General features: G+C 53.5%; 1 protein-coding gene across 4 annotated transcripts in view; it reads left to right on the forward strand.

Moving 5' to 3' along the window:
* Positions 1–2,502: 2,502 nt before the first annotated feature.
* Positions 2,503–19,639, forward strand: part of Spns2 (SPNS lysolipid transporter 2, sphingosine-1-phosphate) — a 38,145-nt gene continuing 21,008 nt past the window's right edge. For 3 of the 4 annotated variants that reach the window (XR_007595458.1, XM_050162451.1, XM_050162452.1), the window contains exons 1-2: positions 2,503–3,043; positions 17,861–17,926. Coding sequence is in view for 3 of the 4 variants with exons in the window: in XM_050162451.1 (XP_050018408.1) it covers positions 2,674–3,043; positions 17,861–17,926 (436 nt within the window). In the remaining variant the exon portion in view is untranslated. The remainder of the gene's footprint in view (positions 3,044–17,860; positions 17,927–19,639) is intronic. The other variant, XM_050162453.1, reaches the window with a different exon arrangement.

A 19,639-nucleotide genomic window follows, 5' to 3' on the forward strand; every position in this document is an offset into this window, starting at 1 on the left:
CAGAAAGGACATTGTTGTTTCTGTCACCCTGTCCATAGACAGGAACCCTTATCTTATACAGGATTAACCCCAGAAACTGCCTTTAAGTTTGGAGCATCATAGTAGAATAAATGGCTTGCTTGGTGGCAAACAAGTTTTTCCCTCTGCTCTAAATATGAAGGACTTAAAGTCCACCCTCCTTCCCTGCTCTAGAATTCAACCAGGGGTTGGGAAAAAGGGCAATGAACCAAAGACCAAAACTTGCCTCCCTGGGTAGGGCTATGAAAGGGTGGGAAACGCGGTATGATAGAGTGCAAAGCCATGGTTGAATCTCCTTCACAGGTCCGTAGCTCCTCAGCTTCCACAGCAGACACTGCCCTTTAGCTAGCACCGTCCCGCAGTTCTAGGGATCATTGTGGGAATCCCAGTCTAGCCCCATGGAGCTTTTAGGTCTGTGCTTGTCTGCTAATCACCTGTCATCCCCGGCCACCCAGTGAAATTCCCCCTGACTGACTTTTCGGGCCCGAATTCAGACAGCAGGAAAGAGGCAGCAGGCAACTCTCCGAATGAAATCTGTTTTCCGAACCTTCCCGTCACAGCCATTCATACTCAACACAGTGAAGCATAATTTAGTCACTTCACAGAACTGAAAAGACACCTTGAAGGCGCCAAGAAACACCAGCTTGGGGATTAACTTTGCTCGCTGAGACAGTGGAGTGTGTGTGTGTGCGCGCGCGCGCGTGTGTGTGTGTGTGTGTGTGTGTGTCCGTGCGCGTGCGCCTCATGCTTTGTCATCCATTGGCTATGCCATGACTCACTGTGGCCGACACCTTCACAAAATGTTCCTGTTGTGGACGTGGGCTCTGAAGCAGCCTGCAATAGCGTGGAAGCTCCCAGCCTAGATGATGATTTCAGAGCCTTGGATAAGTACCAACCAGACCATGACTAGGTGTCTGTTTATGATGGGTCACTTCGGTGACCTGGAATCACAGACAGAAACCACTAGATTTCCAAGGGTCTGAATTAATTCTTACTCATTCTCTCTCTCCCTCACTCTCTCTTTCTCTGCCTTTCTCTCTCATTTGAACCAAGAGGTTAGCACATACTAAAAAGAATATGATATGCTGGGTTTTAATTTCTTTCTTTTTAAATATTTATTTATTCAGAGACCTGTTGGCCTGGACTCAATGGTCTGGAACCCTGGAGTTGGACTTAAACTCACAGAGATCCACCTGCCTCCGCCTCCCAAATGATGGAATTATAAAAGTACATGGACAGTACAGATTTTTTTTTATTTTTTAGACAGGGTTTCTCCGTTTCTCCATAGCTTTTTTGGTTCCTGACCTGGAGCTAGCTCATCTAGACCAGGCTGGCCTCGAACTCACAGAGATCTGCCTACCTCTGCCTCCCGAGTGCTGGGATTAAAGGCGTGCACCACCACTGCCTGGCACAGATTTTGTTTTTAATTAAAAACTCAAAGAGATGAATGGGAGAGTTTCAGGGGAGCTTGTCAGACCCAGTCCCATCTGGGTCAGAGTGGTGAGGGTGTTCTGTACACAGAAGCTCTCAGTTATCCTCCAGTGTGGACAGAACCCCCACTCCCAACCCAGTCTCTAGGTTGTCTGACTGTCACCTTGCCACCTTCCCCCAGTTAGAAACAGAGACCCAGAAAGACAGTAGAGGTCTTGTCCAGAATTAAGCCATACAGCAGAGCAGATTTGGGCTAGGATCCAGCCTTCCAACTTCCACTAAAGGCTTTGGAGAGATGGTACCCTCGGGTAGGAGGCTTTTCCTGCTCCATCTCTTCTCCTCCCCCTGGTATGTTAGACTCAGGATCCCGAATGCTGGGGTTACAGGTGTGGGGCACCATGCCTGGCTTTGGGGAGGCTCTCCTGATTTTCTAATCCAAGTCCTGGCTCTCACGAGCTTCACTTTGGAGGTAGGGATACGGTCAGGGTGTACACACAAGAGTGGGTCCAGGGTAGGTCGTGGCCTGGAGATGCTTCACTGGAGAGGACAGCAATGCACCTTTTGAGGTCTGCCTCTTGGGTCCACCAGTTATGTTTCTTAGGCAGCCCTAACTGAATCAAGGTAACTATTGAAGCGTCACAAGCTCTCCAACAGGTGCCCCTGTTTCCACCATCTAAGACCTTTTTCTTCAAATGAAATGCGTAGTTCGTGCTGTGGGCCTCCCTCAGCCACAGCCAGGGGTCCTCTCCCACCGCACGGACAGGTGGAAGTTGAGTAGGGTCTGGGGCAACCGACTTCCTTCACCTAAATCCTGATCAGTGCTGCAGTTGCCCGCAATCCCCTCCTGATCCCCGCAGGTTCCGCGGCCGCACCGCTCCTGCGTGACTTGCGCCCCCGTCAGGCGGGTGGGGCTCTATGGCCAGGCTCCCCCGCACCCCCCGGGGCAGCACGTGCGGGGCGGGGCTGTGGCCCGGGCCCGGAGGTGATTGGACACGAGCCTGGTGGGCGGGGCCGGCCGCAGCTGTCAGAGCTGCCGCGGCCGCGCGTCTGACTGAACAGTAGCAGCGCCGCAGCCGGGGCTGGAGCCCGAGCGCAGAAGCCGACGGGCCGGGCCGGGATGGTGCAGCGGCGGCTCCGCGGCGCGTGCACGCACTGAGCGGGCCCGGGCTGGGCCTCGCTTCCCCCGCGCCCCCCGCGCCCCCCGCCGCCCCGGCCCCGGCCGGCATGATGTGCCTGGAATGCGCCTCGGCGGCGGCGGGCGGCGCGGAGGAGGAGGAGGCGGACGCCGAGCGGAGGCGCCGGCGCCGGGGGGCGCAGCCAGGGACTGGCAGTAGCGCTTGCTGCGGGACGCGGGGCGCGGGGGGCTCTGGAGTCGTGTCCGCCGACGAAGAGGTGCAGACGTTGTCCGGCAGCGTGAGGCGGGTCCCGTCCGGACTCCCCAGCATCCCCAGCACCCCGGGCTGCGCAGCCGCTGCCAAGGGCCCCGGTGCGCCGCAGCCCAAACCCGCCAGCCTGGGCCGAGGGCGGGGGGCAGCCGCTGCCATCCTGAGCTTGGGTAACGTGCTCAACTATCTGGACAGGTACACCGTGGCAGGTGAGCAAGTGCCCCGTCCAGCCAGAGGACTAGGGCCTCTCCACCCCAGATGCCCTAGGGAGCTTTTGATTGCCAGCCTCCTAGATCCAAGCCCTCTGGAGAGTCCCTAAGGACCCTATCTATGTTCAAAAGATGCTCTCGTGCTCAACGGGTCCAATCTAGTGCACCCCATGCTCCCCGTGCCAGGGGTTGGAGGAGTTCCCACCCCTGGAGCAGCCAGTGAGTTCTCGCCGGCCCTTAACGGCCCATCCGTTGTCCTCTGCGTCCCTCTTACCTTCTCGCCTGTGTGCCCCCTCCCTCCGCAGCCTTAGGTTCCCGGGCCTCTCCTCCTTTTCCCTTAGCTCAGGCCGTCTGTGCGTGCACCGCCCGTCTGTTCCTTCCTTCCTCGGCCGCCGCCACCCCCACCCCCGGCATGCGTGCGGCCAGTGTGTGCGCCCCTTGCGGGTGTGCGCCAGGCAGTCCGAGTGTGTGCGCGCGTGGCGGCGCAGATATGAGTGTGTGTGTGTGTGAGCTTGTAAGCGCGTGGCTGACAAAGGCTTGGGCCTGCGGGGAGCCGAGGGAGGGGCGGGGCGGGTCCGTGCTGCCTGGGGACCCAGGATGCGGTTTGCAGCTGGCTCTGGCTAAAGGCCTGGAGACGCCTCCTTCTGCTCCATGGCGCTTGAGGCCTGAGGCAGGGCATAAGCCTGGGGGAGCGCATGGGGTGGGGGGGTCTAAAGAGATGCCTTATGTTCCTTGCGCATCTCTGGGAATCAACCCCACATTTGGGACTGAAGTGGATACAACTGGGTTTTATCCTGAAAGTGCTTGATGTGTGACCTTGGGCCAGTTTCAGCTTGTGTTTAGGTCCGTTTCCGTTTGTGAATTGATTGATCCTGGGCTTAGGATGGATGTGGTTCTGGGATTCTATTCTGTTGGCTTCTCTCCCTGTCTTCTTAGGGATCAAGAGGTAGGGACTTGTCCTAGAGCTGGCCCTGCTTGGGGATAACGCAGCCTTGAAAAGAAAAGAACCTGACCAGGTTGGCCTCGGGGCTCCCTGTGGAGGAGACCGCTTCTGGGAATCTCACATTCTAGCCTAGAATCTAATGAGAGGGGGGGAGAGGGAACGGGAGGAAAGAGAGGATGAACTGGGTGTTTTGCAAGATACTATAGAACACTTAGGTATGATCAGGAAAAGAGAGCCCTGGCATAAACCACATGTCACCTGGGCACCTGCATGCTCTTCTTCCGGCCTCAGTCTTCTGTGTTGAAAAGCTTTGTGTAAAGTGGAAGAAAAGAACTCTAACCAGAGAGCAGAAACTGCTCTTCCTCCACTCTTGCTCGTACACACACTCACCCTTGGCTCTCTGTCCCTCCACGAGGGTGAACTTGAAGTAGATGCCAGGGGCATCAATTTTTGGGTCAGGTTGTCCCAAGAGACTGTTCCCTTGCTCTGGTGAGCAAGAGCACAGCATACCCTCAAAGTGTGCCAACCTACCACGCATACGCATACGATGTGCTGCCTGGGACTCAAGATCTTAGGTGCCACCATGTGAAGACAAGTCAGAGAACATTGGGTGCCTTCACTTTGCAAAACAGGCTCTGCCCAGCTGGGGGAACCCAGACCCATAGACAGGCCTGTCCAAGATGGCCCAGGGGATGATCAGCAAAGCAGGTGTTAGACCGGCTCAGCCTGGTCTGGACAGAGAGGTCACTTCTCTCTCTCTCTTAGGTAGGAAACACTGGTGTGGCTTTTAGTGTTGTCAAGCTTTCCAACCTATTGTATTCTGTCCCGAGACCACCTCTTCTTCTGAAGTTTCGAGAGGAACATGGCCAGGGGCAGAGAGGAAAGATAGGATCAGGGAATTGGTGGTGGGGATTATCTACCTCCACCAATACTTGGGTCAGAGTGCGAGAAGGAGATAGCAGATTTCTGGTGAACCGATTAGGGGGGGCAGAAGGACAGGAAAGGCCTGGAAAGCTCTAGACACACACCCGCCTGAGCTGTGCATCCCTCAGTGTCCTGCCTAGGGTGTGAGGCTGCGCACTACCCCCACCCCACCCCAACACAGCGCACATCATTTCCTCTCCGGATAAGCCTGCCTCCCTGGCTTTATGATGGCCTTCCCTCCCCCTGCCCCCAGGTTCAGTTTTTAGGAATATTTACAATCTCTATGGCGACTACTGTGGCTTTCAGGGTCTTGTGCCAGAACCTGAGTCCACCTGTTGCCAACTGGTCCTGCTGGGATGGAGGCAGACATACAGGCACTCTGTTGTGTGGGCACTTTTGATGTTTGTGCCCACTTGGCCCCTAAGAACCTCACAGTCTGGCCCCAGCAACCTCATCAAAGCATGGGGAGTTCCTGCTTTTCTTTATATCTCTCCTGTACAGTTCTGTTTTCTCATTGCAATAGCCAGTTCTGCCCAGAGGAGTATAATGCCAGCTAAACAGGAATGCCAAAATGTCTGGTCTTCAGACAAAAATGAAACAGGTGCAATTAGTGTGTTTTATTTGCATGTTTGTACATGTGGGTACATGTTCCTGTGGCTACATATATGAATGTGGGTGAGTGTGGAAGAAATCAGCCTTAGGTGTGGGTCCTCAGCAGCTGTCCCCCTCTGTTTCTTGAGACAGGGTCTCTCATTGGCCTGGAGCTTGCTGCTTAGGCTAGTCTGCCTAGCTAGTAGGCTCTGTGGAGTCACCTATCTCTTCCTCCCCAGTACTGTGATTACAAGCACAATTGCCTGCCGTTGAGCGCGATTTTCTAAAAACCGTTTATTTTATGTGCGTGGGTGTAGAGGTCAGAGGACAACTAACAGGAATTGTTGTCTCCTTCCACCATGCATTCTGGGAATTGGACTCAGGTCATCGGTCTTGACAGCCAAAGCCCTTATTCTCTAGTGATCTCAGTGGCCTGAGACCTGGCTCCTCACCCACCCACACCCCCACACCATGGCTTCTAAGGACAGGTCCTTGTGCTTCAAGTCTTCATGAATAAAGCACTTTGCCAGACCAAGCTATATCCCCAGCCCTAACTAATAACTTTGTCCAACAGATTTGTCATGTTATCCTGGGATATTTTGCATTTCTTTTCATAGTGTCTTCCAAATCATTGGACAATTTGGATTTACTGCCATAGCCTGGGTCACAGGAGGAGACAGTGCAGGGTTAGAGTCTTTGCCACCAGAGTTTGTATCCAGCCGTATCAGTTTGCCAGCTTGCTAGTTGTGTGACCTTGCAGCCATGTTCAGAGCCTTCTATGGGCCAAGCACTCCCTCCACCTCGGGTGGTATGGAGTGGATGAGAATGTACCCACAGCACCTGGGTGGAGGCCAGATACCTGGGAAGGCTTCACAAAATGTCAGCTGTCTGCACTTTCATGCAGAGGCCCAAGCTGTGCCCCTAACCAGTATGTCCTTCCTCGTTCTCTCTGTGGATGACAGTCCCATTCAGGCTGTCCTTTGGGATACCTTTGTGAGAGCCCCTCCCTTTTGCATCAGGGTTGGTCTCTGTCCTGGGAACGCCAGTGGTTTCCTTCTGCCTCTGTGTTAGCATTCCCAGCGCCACCCAGTGATCCAGGTAATTACGGGCTCTCCTCCCCATGGGAACCCCCTGAGGGCAGCCAACCTAAGACTTGGGAAGGAGGGCTGCCCCCCCACCCCGCCCCCTTGTTCTCTGCTCCTACAGTACTGCTTCCCTTGGATAACACTGAGCCCAGCACCTGGTCTAAATTTTTCCCTCCACCTTCTTGTGCAGATAGGGAAAAGGAGAACAGAGGTACCTGTGGCTTCCAGGCTAGGAAGAAAGTTCCCTTTCTGGCTCTGTGTCCTGGAGCTAGACTGACCTCTACCCCTCTGCTCGTCTTCCAAGGATGGTCATAGTTGGCTCCTGGAAGCAGGCCCAACCAAAGGGGGTTGGCCTGGGCTCTAACTGTGGTTGATGAGTGACTGTTTGATAGCCAGCATCCTTCCCCAGCTTCTTTGGAGCACCTGTGCCCTTCCCAAGACCTATTTTCTGTCCCTTTGATCTGGCCTGTGGCACTCTCCCCAACCTGGAGTTGGTACGCATTGTAGATAGCTGGTGAGGAGAGACAGAGCCTTGCCCTGGGGGAGTCATTTTCTGCCAAAGAAGCCGAGACCAGTATCCATGGCAACCACTCACTAACACAAGCCCAGAAGGAGTGATGAGCACAGGGACCCCGCCAGGAACACAAGCCTGGCAGGCATGGGGCTTCCCTTGAGCCTCATGGCTGGCTCCTGAGTTGTGGTGCCAGGCTGGGGCTAGCTCTCCTTCAAGTTCTTTGTTCCTCTGGCTAGTCAAGTCTGTTTAGGGCGGTTATATAGGGAAACTGAAGCCCAGGGTATCAAGCCACACTTCAGGGTCTTGTGGCTCTGTGGCTGCCACTCTGGATAGAGATGGTCACCCTAAGGATGAACGCCACCTTGGATAGCCCTGTCCTGGTAGTTCACCAAAACATGTCTTCACTGTGGGTGTGGTGACCAGAGCACCCTTCTGGCAGCCATGCCCAGGTGAGCTTCAGAGTCCTGGAATAACAGGTGACTCAAGGCCAGCTGTCCAGCCCCATGCCCCTGCCTCCTCCTCAAGGCTCTTCCTGTTGTTCCTGCCAGCACCTCTCCCGTTGACCTCTCAGAGTTCAGCACCTCTCAGAGGAAGTACCCAGGACCCCTTAGAGCCCTGACTAGGCCTCAGTGTCCTGTTGTGTAGTTGGGACAAGAAGGTTGCAGGGGCTGCAGGTAGCAGTCTGATCTGAGATAGAGGCTACTGGGGACAGATGGAGCAGTTTGGAGAGGGGAGGCCCTCATCCCTTCCCCATATCCTTCAGCAAGAGGAAGTGGTTTTTGTTTCTGCCTGGGTTTAGGGGTCTGAAATCTCAAGGATAGACAGAGATAAAGAACAAAGGAGGCTAACTGAATACTGGCCTCTTCCCCGGGCTCTGAGTAGCTCCTGGGCTAAATGTCCTGCTATTTATTGGCTTTGTTAGACTTCACCATCTTTGCTGTGTGATTCAAGGTGTCTCTTATTCCAGAATCTATATCCAGTGATTTTGTCTTTCTTGCTGTGGGCCCTTGGTCTCAATGCTTGTCTTCTGGTCCTGGCTCTCCCTGGACCTCCCTCTCCCAGGACCATCCATCATGGTCCCCAGGAGCTGCAGTCACTGGCCTCTCTTTCTCCATGGGTCTTGTCAGTGTCTGCCTTTGTTCCAGAAAGTCTCCCTGTTCTCTGGTCGGAGCCAGGTGTCTGACACTTTTTATTTTATTTTTAAAATTTTTAGATATAGTTATTTATGAGGGTTTTTTGTGCACATCACATGCATGCCTCAGGCCCTGGTGGGTAAGAAGTGGGGATCAGATCTCCTGGAGCTGGAGTTAGAGATGCTTGTGATCATGATGTGGGTACTGGGAACTGAACCCCGGACCTCTGCAATGCAAGGGCAGCATGTGCTCTCAACCACTGAGCAGTCTCTCCAGCAACCCCTCCCTACTTTTTGACACAGAATCTTATGCAACCCAGGCTGGCATTAAACCTGCTTTATACCCGAGAATGACTTTGAACTCCTGATCCTTTTGCCTCTACCTCCTAAGTGCTGGGATTATAGATATGTACCCCTATCCCTGGTTTATGTGGTCCTAGGATGGATCAAACCCAGAACTTCAGCATGCTAGGCAAGCACTCTGCCAACTCGGCTACATTCTCAGCCCAGCTCTGGGTTTTATTTATTTAATTTAACATTTTACGTGTATTTATCTTGTGTGCACATGTGTCATAGCATGCTTGCGGAAGTCAGAGGACAACTAGTGGGAATTCTTTCCTTCCACACTGTGGACGCCAGGGCTTGAATGCAAGCTGTCAGGCTTGGTGTCAGCACCTTTACCGGCTGAGCCAGAGCTCGCGGTTTTAAACTGCCTTTTTAAGTTTCCATCATGGCACACGTCTCCTCAGTAAGGTCCCTATCTCCTAACCTCAAGGAGCTGACATATCTGTGATCCCAGCATGAATAGGAGGCTAGCACAGGCTTGGGTAGCAGTTAGATGATCCAATTCTGCCAACCCCAAAACTTTGGGGTGGGTGGGGCACCGGTTAGCTGGACAGGTGGAGGATCTGGCCCATGTGCTTGGACCTCTATGACCATGGCTTGTTGGTGGGTTTTGGCCCTTTTATCCTGGTCAGGGTGCACAATGAGCCTCTGGGTTGGCATTTCCTGGAAGGAAATGAGAGGAAGTAGGGCAAATCTGTCCTTGCCAGTCTTCAGCCTAGACAATGGGGATCACCTCACCCAGGTGGAGCCACTTCTGGGCGTCCAGGAGGACATTCGGGAGGGTTTTCCTTTTCTCATCTGTGGATAAGGTTGGCCCTGACCCTGCAGTGAGATCCCGTGAAGCTGGTCAGCTTGAAATCTGGTTCTCTCCGGTTGGCTAGGATGGGAGAGGAGGTAAAGATATACTGCCCAAGCTGGGGGTGCAGAGGACACAGTCCTGCTCTCCTACCTCCCTCCCCTCTGTTCTCAGCTCAGCAACAGACCTTGGTCAAGTCTCTGCACCCAACTGTGGTCTCTGTGTCGCTGTTGAGTGAGACTCCCAGGCAAGGATCGGGATTTGGCTGAGTGGGTGGGGGCAAAGGGGTGGCTTCTGTCAAGCATATGAGGATAACTGGTGTGGATGTCGAGGAGGAGACTTGGGTTGACAATACTGTTATGCCCAGATCACAGAGTCCCCCCAAAACCAACTGGAAGACTGGGTCTTGTATATAAAAGCAAAGAGTCTTTATTCTTACACAAGTTTGTAAACTCGGATTCCCCATGTGTCCAACATATTGGTCTGATTGGAGGGAGAGCCCCAAGCTCAGTTGGGTAGGGTTTTTATAATAGAAGAGGTTGGGGTGAGGGATTTCTAAGGTTCAGGACCCCTGATTGGTGGACGTTTGTCTAGGGGTGTCCTGTTGAAAAGCAATGGGTGCGTGCTAACAGATGATCTATCTACAATGGTTAGGAATTTCCTTTGGAGGGTCTGTTCCTGAATGGTGCCTGAGTGGTCTCAGTTTGTAGTCTTCTTTCTTGGAACCAGGTATTGCCTGAGGGTAAATTGCTGAGACTCAGGCCTCTATTGAGCTTGTCATGGCTGAGTCCTACAAATACAAGCCAAGGAAAAATCCCGGAGGTTGGAAGTCAGCTCAGCCCAGCTCCTGCATGGTCTCTGGCTGTTGTCCCATGTACCTCTGCGATAGGGAGGCAGGAGTCCCCCAGGCTCTGTGGCTACTGGTGCAGGACCGAAGGTTGAGGGTGTGTGGGCTTGAGCCAACACAGCCCAGGCCTCTTATCTCTTCCCTTCTTTCTCTGCCCCACGCCTTGGCCTCCTATCACCTCTGATGGTCATACTGCCACACCTTGAGGGTCAAGATAAGACTGTGGCCACCTTGTCCCTGGGCCCTAGTGATCTGGGGAGTTGCTGGGCCAGACCAGGACTGTGTGGCTAAGCTGGAAAGGAGTGGCTGTGCAGTGCCCCAAAATTGCTAAGGCTAAGTCTGGTTCCAGGAAAGGCAGCCCCAAATGACAGAGTAGAACCGCAGGCCAGTGACTGGTCCCACCCACCCTGGCAGGAGTTTGCTGAGGAGGGGCATCTTCAGGGCTGTTGGAGGTCTGTGGCAGGTCTCTTGAGAAGGAAGAGGTTTTCTCGGGGTGGGGTTGGGGGCGGCAAGACTCCAGGCTGGGGCTCCTTACCAACATGGTCCCAGCCAAAAAATCACCCTAGACTGTCCGGATATTAACGACCTAGCTTTGCAGAATAGTGTCGGAGATGCAGGCTCCCCCCATATGTGAGTCTAGAACATACCCAGTGAAGATGTGGTGGGATGCTAGGCCACTTTTTAAACCAGCAACCGAGGCTCTGAGAAGGGGGCAGAGGAGTTGGTCAGCTTGCTCCTGAAGGACAGGCAGGGCTTGGTCTGAGAGAGTGTGTGCCTGGGCTGGGTCCTTAGGCTGTGGCTTCCTAGCCGTAGCCACCCAGATCCAGGCTCTTGAGCCCCTGTAATTACCAGGGTAGAAGCTGCCAAGCACTGGATGGGAAATACTCCCACAGGGAGCCAATGCCGAGGCCTCCACACAGGGACCAGATTTCTGAGAGGGGCTGGTGGGAGGCAACGTGGGGTATCCCTTCAGATCCCCAGGACCTGCTTTTCCAGGTATCCGCCTCATTTCAGAGAAAAGAAAACCGAAAGGACAGTTGTCTGAGCTGGGCCTGCATTCTGCCCCACTAGTCAGTGAGCAGGGATGACCATATGATATGTCTGGAGTACCTACCACGTGCTAGACTTCTAAACATTCCAAATGGATTAACATGCTCAAGCCTCCTAACAATCACAGGAAGCAAAATCAAGTCAGAAAGATGCAGACTACCTCAGAGAGGTTAAGTAGCTTGCCTACAGCCACACAGCAGGGAAGGTAGAAAAGCTAGGATTTAAACCAGATGGTCTGGCCCTGCTTCTGAGAATTCAGCTAGGCTGACTGCTGCTTCAGGAAAGGCTAAGGCAGGCGAATGTGGCTTGGGGGACAGGTTTGAGTGCCACACGGATTGTTCTGGATAACTAAGCAGGAAGAGTCCTCAAGGTCACTCTGTCTTGGCCTTGTATCTCAGGCTGCACAAGGCAGGGCGCCCAAGGGCAGTGCAGCCTTTTTCTTTTCCTTCTTGGGAGACAAGGATGCTTGTAGAGCTGACTGGGCTTGAAGGGGTATACCACCACACTCAGCAATGTGTCCTTTTCTTACATTTGGCCTTTTGAGGACTCTGGGGTCAACAGGATGGGATTGGCTGGAGGAGACTTGGCATCCTGGGTCAGGGGCTAGTCTTTTGGGGCTACTGACCATGATGGGGACTCACCAGGAACCTCTCTGTCACAGATGGAATATAAGTAGGGCCAGAGGGTGTCCAGCTCTAGGGTCCCCTGAGGGTCACAAGAGTCCCAGAGGTGGAAAGGATACTCTGGTGGCTGTGACCTTGGATCTGGACTTGGGAGGATAAAGTGGATCTTAACAGGTAGCACTGGACATCCCTGGAAGGGCACAGGGATGGCACTGGCTGTGAATGGGCAGTCATGGGGGCTTCTGATTTGTCTGGCCAGTGGCTTCTGGTCAGTGTGCTTATAGATTCTTGATCCTGGGACGTCAGCCTTGGGCTTGTATGTGCTAGGAAAGTGCTTTATCACTGAACTACAGCCTCAACCCTCTTTTTTAATTTATTTACTTGTTTATTAATTTATTATACAATGTCTCTCCCTGACTGTCGTAGAACTTGATCTGCAGACCAGGCTACCCTCAAACTCATAGAGATCCACCTGCCTCTGCTTCTAGAGTGCTGAGATTAAAGGTGTGTACCATCATACCTGGCTCTCTTTTTACTTTTATTGTAAGACACTGTCTAAGTTTCTGATAAACTTTTAATCTTCCTGTTCCAGCCTCCCAAGTAAGTGGACTTACAGGTATATACCACCAGGCCTGGTGAGAAAGGCCATATTGTAAAGCAGGCACCCTCTCCAGGAGTGACTGAAAGTCTTGGGCAGGTTCGGACCAGCCTAGTTCTTCCATTCTGTCCATTTATTCAGGAAAGAAATGGGGGTCCAGGGAAGTGAGTGGTCACAACTAGAGCTTGAGACTCTGTGTGTGTGGGGTGTGTGTGTGGGGGGTGTGTGTGTGTGTGTGTGTGTGTGTGTGTACATGCATGTGAGGATGTGCATGCCTAGTCAGGTCAGGTCACAGAAGTCTGGAGTGCTGGACACCGAGGCTCCCTTCAGGCAGCGATGGAGAACTACAGAAGGCTCCGGGCTCAGAGCTGGACCGGGTGCATGGCGAGCACTCTTCCCCTTGCTCTTGTCTGATGTAGTATCTTTGAGCTGGAGACTGAGTCAGCAGGTCTCGAGGAAGTTGTGGGTGATTCTGAGGCATGGCCAGAGTTAACACTCCCCAGGCTGCAGCAGTGCCTCTCGAGTTCAGAAGTAGCCTTGAGGGTTCTAGAGCCTCATTCCAGCACCTGGAGCCTGGTCGGTGATTACTGATTGCTCGTGAGGTCTGGCTGAAGGAGCAGTGAACAGGGGCAAGCAAGGCCTAGAAGCCGGGAGGCTGCTGACGAAGGCTGGGCGGTGAAGAGTGGAGGACACTGGGGCTTGTTCATGGGACTGAGGGTGGCAAGGACTACAGGTGACTCCCACAGTACCGGGGTGTTAGAGGTGCTGTGTAGGGATGGAGCTAGCCTGTGGAAAGAGAGGCTGGGAAGCTAAAGGATGAGAGAAGAGTCTGGGTTAAACGGTTGTTCATCCTAAGTGAGACACAATTTGGAGGGCAGAACTCTGTTTTTGCCTTGTTTTGTTGGGAGGGTCTCATGTAGCCCAGGCTGGCCTTGAACTTGCTATGTAGCCAAGGATATCTTGAGCTCCTGATCCTCCTGTCTCTTTACCTCTTGAGTGATGGGATCCAAGGCATCATGCAGCAGCACACTAGTGTATGCGGTGTCGGGAAGCAGATTCCGGTCATTGTGTGTGCCAGGCAGCCAGTCTAGCAACGGAGTCACATTCCCAAGCCCAAAAGCTGCTGCTGTGAAGGGGTGGGGTGCTGGCCAAGGGGACAGGTTAGGGTGCACCCACAACCCGGACACATGAGGCATGGGGTGCCAGATGGAGGCAGATGCCAGGAAGAGGCTGAAAGCTGAGGTACCAGATAGAGGCTGACAGATACAGGATTCTATAAGGAGAAGAGAGCCTCCCCCAGAGTTTGTGAGGGATGTGATATCTGTGAATGGATTTGAGAATTCAGTGGTGCTGCTATTCCAGAGTGTATGTTCTTGGGGATGTGACCCTTGTTAATGTGGGTTGGGTGACCTCCTGGAGAGGCTGGCCTCTGACTGGAATAGGTGGGGACCACATTGGTGTGGGAATCCCACCTTGTCCACTCCCTGGCTGGAACTGGTGGGCCAGGGGGCAGACCAGGCTTGGCCTGAGCTGTGGGAAGTTGCTCCTGGGCATGAGGCCCATCCTGTGACCCAGCGAACCTCAGCCTCCAGGAAAGAGTAAATGTAAGACTGTGGTTTAAAAAAAAAAAAGCGGGGGTGGGGGTGGGGAGGATGTATGTGCCGTGCCTGCTCCGGGATGGAGCCTAGAGGAAAATGTGAGCCAGCTGTGAGCTGCTGTGACACAAGCTTCCCATGCCAGTGGCTATCAGGGTCCTGCTCTCCTGCAGCCCTGCCTCTCTCCATGCTGGAAAGAGAGAAAATGACCTAGAAAGGCTCAGAGGGGCCTGACCTCTTTAGATGCAGTCCCTGCTCTGCGAGGTTCCTCTGGCCTTACACCCAGAGCTTTAGGGCAAGTGGCAGAAGGGATCCCAAAGCTCCTGTGCCCTGGCTTCTAAACTTCCCTAGAGTTCCTAGGGACCTTGGATGCCTGTCCGTGTGTAGAGAAATGGAGAGGTCAGGGAAAGCTTCCTGGAGGCAGAGGCAAATGCCAGGCTAGAAAACCACTGGATGGGGAGCGACTAGCTGAGAAGTTGTACAGGTTTTGATACAACTTCCTTCCCTGAAAGTGGACTCTCTTAACTTTAGACCAAGGCCCTTCCTTTGGTGGGCGGCATATAGGACAGGGTGGGGGGATAGGGGGATGGGGAGGGCACTAGTTCGTTCTCCCACTCCCTCCTGATGCCCATCCTTTATCTACCCAGCACTGATGCTATGACCTTGTTAGAAGTTCTGGAGCCAACTCCCCACGGTCTGTGCCTTACCCATGGTCACCCATCAATCTACATTCACCCCAACCCCTACTGCCCCTGTGAACCAGCTCTGTGCTAGGCCCCGAGCTAGGGGATAGACATGAAGCAGCAAGAGGCAGGGCAGAGGGCAGCAAGAGAGCCTCTTTACTTTCACCAAAATGGTTGGAATTTTCAAAAGGATTAGCATATTTGGCACGCAGAAGAATTGCCTGCTGGTCGTGTCCCCAGGGAGCCTCAGTGTAGAGGCTGGTCACTGGAGACAAGGTTGGAAAGCTGAGACAGAAGAGGGAGGAGTTGAGGACTGAGTTGATTACCACTGGCCAAGGGTTCGGTGATCAGGCCTATATAGCAAGGCCTCCACAAAAATCCCAAAGGACCGGAGAGTAGGCTGCTGGGAGGTTCCTATAGGTGATCCTGTAGGTGATATTTTAGGAGATGAGGAACCCCATGCCCCTCCCCACGTGTCTCAACATAGACATTGTTCTATGTGTGCCCTGAAATCTTTGTTATAGATGTGTGTGTGTTCTGAGTTCTATGAGCTGTGCTAGCAAATGAATTGAACTCGAAGGGGTTGTGGGAAGCCCACAGGACAGCTTGGGGCTTATGATGGGCACCTGCAGTGGGGAGCAGCCTTGGGACTAAGTTTTCCCCCTGGGTCGTCTGATGCCTCCTTAGATGGATGCTGTCAGAACTGAAGTGACCGTTTCCCCATTTGTGCCTGCTGCAGCCACCATGGCTTGTGTGTTGTTTGGGGACCCCCCTGCCTTGACCCACAGAAGCTGTCTGTTATGGGAGGACACTGACAGAAACGAAGCTTGTTTTTTCCTCTCAGTATTTCAAGCCCTGGGTTCAAAGCCCACGTCCAGAGCCTGAGGGGCTTATGTGGCAGTGGCTTCCTTCCCCTTAGCCTTGGTTTATTCATGTGCAGAATGGTGGTGGCAACTCAAACACCAGGCGAGTGACCGGATTAGATTTGCCATGAGAACCTCCCAATACCAGAATTTACTAGGAAGCAATTACTAATGACATTAGCTCCCAGTCACAGTGGAGCCTTCAACCCTGTGTGTCTTTTCTATTGAACTAACTCATCCTGACCCTTCCTTGGGATTGGTGCTAATGTCAGGGTGGACCAGGAAATACGGGGCACTGGCTGACTGAGGGTGGCAGAAGGGGGAGAAATAAGGGAAGACTGCTTAGGAGAGAAGGCGTGGAAGCCAAGCTTGAAGGAGTGGCAGGGATCAGTGAGTGTAATGAGCCAAGGGCCAGGCTAAAGAAGAGGCATTTGGAGTGTGGAAGCAGGCATTGGGTAGTTTGAGAGGTGGGGCTCTCATCCAAGAAGTGAGGCAGGAGGGCAGGGTGGGCAGAACTGTGAACCTGTTGTCTGTGACCCGAGGAAGGGCTAGTACACTGTGGAGCCACAGGCAACAGTGACCGAGAGAGAGGCCTGACTTAGGACAGGGAACGGGCTGGGGCCTGGGAGATAAGTGTGGACAGTTCCCCAAAGTTGAGCCCATTGGTGCTGCCTCTTGGCCTCTGAGGCTGGTCAGGCACCGCTGGTCCCACATAGCGACTATGTCCATCTACAGACCTAGCTCCTACTATCCAGCTTTGTGGCAAGGGCATTGCCCCATTAGACCTTGGTTATTAAGTCATTAGCTGGGCCTCACACTGCCTCTTCATTAGCGTAATTATGGAGAATCCTACTCAGCGAATTAGAGGAAGATGCTTTCTCCCGACTCTCAGGCTGCCAGTCACCAGCCAGGCCTGGCCCTACAGCCCGGAAGACCCCTTAGCTTCCCAGAAGGGTCTAAAGAGGGACAATGACATTTGGTGCCCCCGCCCCATCTGTCAGACTAGACCCAGACGCAGTGCCCAGCAATCTCTGGTCCTTCTTCCATGCTGGTGACTTTGAGCCTATGGCTCAGTCTCCTGTGCCTCAGTTTCTTCACCTGTCCAGTGGGATAACAGTGCGGTCTCACAGGGCTACATGGGGAGTAAACAGACAAGGGATTTCACATCCAACACACAAACCGTCAGTCACCAGTCATGCTGCTATTTTCAAAGAAAGCTCCAGGAGCCCCAAGAGCCTATGCTCCCAGTGCAGGCAGCTCTTGAAGGCAGGGTGTCATCTCTTCCTGTCCCTAACCCCTTCTCTGCGGTTGGTGGTCCTTCTGTCCACAGAGATAAGCCTGGTGGGGCCTGGGGCTAGGCTGCTGGGGTACTAACTCTGGAGACTTGAGTAAGAACTACGGAAGCCATCTGGGGTCTGCAGCCCAGCACAGCTATGGCTCTGTCTCTCAGCAGTGGATGATTTGTAGGTTTCCTGTAGCCTCTGTTGATAGAGCAAAGGTGGTAGACTGGGGAACAGTCATGGCCTCTAGGACCTGTTTCTCTGAGGCCTGCTTCCTGTGTCTGGGAACTGGAGTCCTGGTCACAAGGGCAGCTGGCATGTGTGGTATGTGTGTGCATGTGTCTCTGTGTATGTGTGTGTGTGTGTGTGTGTGTGTGAGAGAGAGAGAGAGAGAGAGAGAGAGAGAGAGAGAGAGAGCGCACACATACACGCGCACACGCAAATACACATACATGTGCAACACACATGCTTACATACAGGGGCATGAGAGCCTGTGTGAATGGTGCCTTAAGTCACTTTGTCTTTGATCCCAGCTACCAGTTGTCTCCACAGCTGGCTGTGGCTGCACTTGCTCCTTATCTGGGGGCTTTGTGAATGGCAGAGAATAGGACCCAGGTCCTGCTCTCTCACCCAGGGTGGAGCACAAGCAAGTCAGAGGTCAGCCTTATCAAGTGACCACAGAAGAGCCTTGCTCTTCTTCATACTTCAGGCTCCTGCCATGGCTGATGAGTGGATATTATGCCCAGACCGAGCATGGGAGGTCCTCAGTGGGGATGGGAGGGGAGGCTGTCACCCCAAGCTTCCCAGTGGTCTGGATAGCCTGAGCAAAGTGAAGGTCACAGCAGGGCAGGAATGCGGGAGGGGGGCCAGGCTGGTCTGAGACTGGGGCAGCTAATGGGAATGCCCTTGATTTGACTTTGCAATAATCACCCTCTATCTCCCCTCCAGGTGTTCTTCTGGACATCCAGCAGCACTTTGGGGTCAAGGACCGGGGTGCCGGCTTGCTGCAATCAGGTGAGGCCTATTTCTTGCCCAGGGGTAGCAGCTCTGCTCAGCCTTCATTCTCTTGGTCTCTTCTGTCCTCAAATCAGAATGAGGGTGGGCATTTCAGCAAAATCCCATAGCTGCCATCCACTATGGGCCCTTCCCTTCTAAGCCTCAGCTTCTTTTCTTGTAAAACAAAATACATACCCCTGTCCCAAGTGGGTAGAAGAGATAACGAAAACCACAGGGTTGGTGCTGAAACCCACCAAGGGAACCTTTCTTTGGGGTTCTAAGACATCATCGGTACCCAGGAGCCAGTGATTTGGGTAATGTCCGATGAGCCTCAGTGACCTGTTCCTGTCCCTCCTCCACTCCTTCATTCTGATCCACTTAGGAATCACCTCCTGAATGACAAGGGATGTCACCACCTGTCAGCTTCTGAGGAAGTCTGGGGTCCTGGGTCCTGTCTAGGCTTGGCCCTAGACAGGCTCCCTGCCTCTCCTTCCTGGGATCCCAGCCTCCTCATGGGCCATCAGAAGCAGAGCCTGAGGTCTTCTGAGCTGTGGCACAGAGGCCATAGGGGAAACCACTGTGCAACTGCCCTAGCCTCTCAGTTTCCCTTCTAGAAAGATAGACCATATCTCCCTTTTCCTTGCCCTACCCTTCAGGGCCCGTAGGATCTGTACTCTTGGCTCCCTGGCCTCCCTACTGGATTTGGCTATACCACCATGACCTAAGATGGCTCTTGAAGGTCCGCTGGAGACTCACTCCAGTATGGGATCCCAGGATGTCTGGTCATGACCGGGCTCCAACCTTGTCGTGTGACTCCAGCCTGTCTCTGGGCCTTTGGTCCTGGAGTTCATCTGGCTGTGAACCCTAGGCAGGTTGGTGTGTGGGAGAGCTCTAGTTTGCATTCCAGCCCATGAACCCTTCTGCAGCCTAGCTGTTCTAGGAGGGTGGGGGTGGAGGGAATCTGCCCTGGAACCTGCCTGACCTGTCTAGGTGGCATTCCATATGCACAATGGCCCCTAGAGCTCACAGAATGACACAGGCATGGCACAGCGCTGCACGCACGCACGCAATACACTGCCCAGGCCCCTCAGCAAGCACCCAGACCCTTGTTGCTGGGCAGAGATCCTGGGTAGGGTCTTTGGCTTAGAGAGAGATCTGTTTGCTGGTTGTAGGACTCCTTCTTTTTTTTTTTTTTTTTTTTTTTTTTTTTTTTTTTTTTTTTTTTTTTTTTTTTTTTTTTTTTTTTTTTTGTTTTTCGAGACAGGGTTTCTCTGTGGTTTTGGAGCCTGTCCTGGAACTAGACCAGGCTGGTCTCGAACTCACAGAGATCCGCCTGCCTCTGCCTCCCAAGTGCTGGGATTAAAGGCGTGTGCCACCACCGCCCGGCTGTAGGACTCCTTCTTAACAAGTGACACTGAGCTAAAGCGGGGCAAGGCACGCAGTGGTCAGGACTCTACCCCAACAGCTGCGGCCTCCACCCATGTCATGAGCCCAGGCCTTTCTTTTCCCTTCCTGGCCTCCGTAGCTGGGCTGCCCTGCTCCGTGCAAGGTGATCACCCAGAAGAAGGGGTCCTGGCCAGTGGTAGTATGGGAAGAGTGGGCTGCGCAGCTTTCTAAGACTCTGGTCTCTACCCCCCATGAGTTCCCAAGAAGCTGGATGAACCTTATCCCTCTGGTTCTAGCCTTGCTGGTGAACTGGAGGGAGGCTGCACCCCAGATTCCTTTGTCAAT

The sequence above is a fragment of the Alexandromys fortis genome, unplaced genomic scaffold, assembly GCF_014885135.2.
Source record: "Alexandromys fortis isolate MF-2015 unplaced genomic scaffold, M_Fortis_MF-2015_v1.1 scaffold_84, whole genome shotgun sequence".
NCBI lineage: Eukaryota > Metazoa > Chordata > Mammalia > Rodentia > Cricetidae > Alexandromys > Alexandromys fortis.